Source organism: Entamoeba histolytica, genomic scaffold, assembly GCF_000208925.1.
Source record: "Entamoeba histolytica HM-1:IMSS scf_1104750517363 genomic scaffold, whole genome shotgun sequence".
Classification (NCBI taxonomy): domain Eukaryota; phylum Evosea; order Mastigamoebida; family Endamoebidae; genus Entamoeba; species Entamoeba histolytica.
Genome location: NW_001915132.1, coordinates 3150 through 5365, shown reverse-complemented (window position 1 = coordinate 5365; position 2216 = coordinate 3150). Strand labels below are relative to the sequence as shown.

Genomic DNA, 2216 nt, shown 5'->3' with positions numbered 1-2216 from the left:
AATATGAATAATCAAATAATCTATTTCATTAATATTTCATACAAAATGAATAGAAATGATTATAAAATATAAACATAAATATTTATATATTCTGTATTTATCATATTTTTTATTTATTTTAGGAGCAAAATATAATAAATGGAATATTCTAATTATGCAAATTATTTTTCATCTTTTTTCTTTTTTGTAAATTATTTAGATGCATTTTTTCTTTGTTAATTTTCGTACCAGAAAATGAACTGAAATGATAATGATTTGAATTATGAATTGAAATTATTATTCATTTTTTCATTGTTGTTATTGTTTATGATTTATTTTATTAAATTTAATGTTTATTTAATTTTGTTGATTAAACTACAAAAATGAATTAAATTTTAATTTAATATTTCATTTCATTCTATTTATTATTGAAGTTCAAAATACAACAATACAACAATATGATGAAATGAAGAAAAATAAATAATTGAATCATTAAGAAATAAAATGCAAATAAAAGATAATAATAGAAAAGGAAGAGAGTATATTTAAAGGGAAGAACTTACATACATTTCATTCAATGTTTATATTTCTATTGATTATTGTAATTACTAATGCAATAGAGAGTATTAATAATACAAAAGTAATACACACACAAATATATTCAAATAAACATAAAATAATGTACAATTTATATAAAGCAGAATTAAAAAGTGAATCTGAAACAGTACCATCAGTAAAAGAACCAACAAAAGAAAAGGAAGAAACGCCAGCTACATCAACACCAAATGAAACAGAAGAACAAAAAACAGTTTCAGAAAACTCAAAAAAACTGTCATCAAAAATATCAACACCAACAGAATCGAAGCAACCCCCACCAGAAAAAGAAGCTAAGCCTTTGGAAATACCTCCAACACATGAAGAAAATACACAAAACCAACCACACCAAGACGAACAAAAAGAACCACAAATACCAAAAACATCACAACTACAGGAAGGAGACAATGTACCAACACAACAGAAAGGAGAAAGTTCTTCACAACAAAAAGGAGCTGATGAAAATGAGAAAAACACAAGTGATCAAGCCGAAGGACAACAAAAAAATACAGGTGAAGAAAAACCATCACAAGACGAGGAACATTCACTATCAAATAATCCCAAAACCGAAGGAACTCAAACTGAACAAGGACAACAACAAGGTGGGTTAGTACCACCACGAATCCAAGAAGAAACCCCATCACAAAAAGAGAAACATGAAAAAGACGAGAAAACACAAAACCAAGAACAACCTCATCAACCACAAGAAGGGAAAAATCAACCAGAAGATGAAAAAAGTAAAAAAGATAATGATAGTAATAAACCAGATAACACCAACCAAAATAACCAGCAACCAAACAACACACCAGAAGATGAAAAGAAGAATAATCAAAAAGATGGAAATCAAGAAATAGATAATAAAACAGCAAGTACTTCTGATAGTTCAGAAAGTAAAACAGATGATGATATTAATAAAAGGAATCTTGATGGTACATCAAGCATATTTATTATTCTTTGTGTTACCATCATATTTTTATTCTTCTAATTGAATATACTTGTTTTATTTATTAAATTTAATTATCATATTAGCATACTTTTCCAATGCAGTAAATACAACAAATTTTTATGTCATGGTTATTATGTACTATCAATGTGTATTATAAAGAAAAGCAAACAAGACATAGAAATCCAACATCATACAATAAAAGAATGAATGAAAATAACAACAAATGGCATAACAATTATAATAATAAAGGTAAATGATATACCAAAGAAAAAGGGTTTAGAAGACGAAAGACACAAAGAAAAACAAATAAGAAACAAGATAAATACAATAATAATAAAGATTATACAAATAACAAATATAAATGGCTAACAATAAATGAGATACAAGAAAGAATAAAAAGAATAACAAATGAATGGAATGAAGGAGAATACGAAGAAATACTTAAAAAATATGAAGGTAAAAGGAAAAGATGGTATGATATCTTTCAAGAAGTATATTCAATCAAAAAGAAAAAGATAATTGAAAAGACGAAAGAAGAGTTTAAAGAAAAAACAAAAGATTGAGATGAAAAAGACATTAAGTCTATAGAAGAAGAAATTAAAAACAAAAACACAAATAAAGAAATGAATGACAGATGTAAAATCGCAAGAATAATAAATAAAAGAAAAAAAGGTCAATTATTAGATATATCCTCAAT

The 2216-nt window shown here is 25.5% G+C and overlaps 1 protein-coding gene across 1 annotated transcript, besides 2 other annotated features; it reads left to right on the top strand.

The window, feature by feature from the left end:
* Nucleotides 1–658: 658 nt before the first annotated feature.
* On the top strand, nucleotides 659–1558 carry EHI_071210 (uncharacterized protein; the record flags this gene model as incomplete). Its single annotated transcript, XM_642801.2, has 1 exon — nucleotides 659–1558. One exon carries the CDS (start codon nucleotides 659–661, stop codon nucleotides 1556–1558), a length of 900 nt encoding a protein of 299 aa, XP_647893.2.
* A 45-nt stretch (nucleotides 1559–1603) lies between these two features.
* Nucleotides 1604–2191: a repeat region.
* Nucleotides 2179–2216: part of a repeat region that runs on past the window's edge.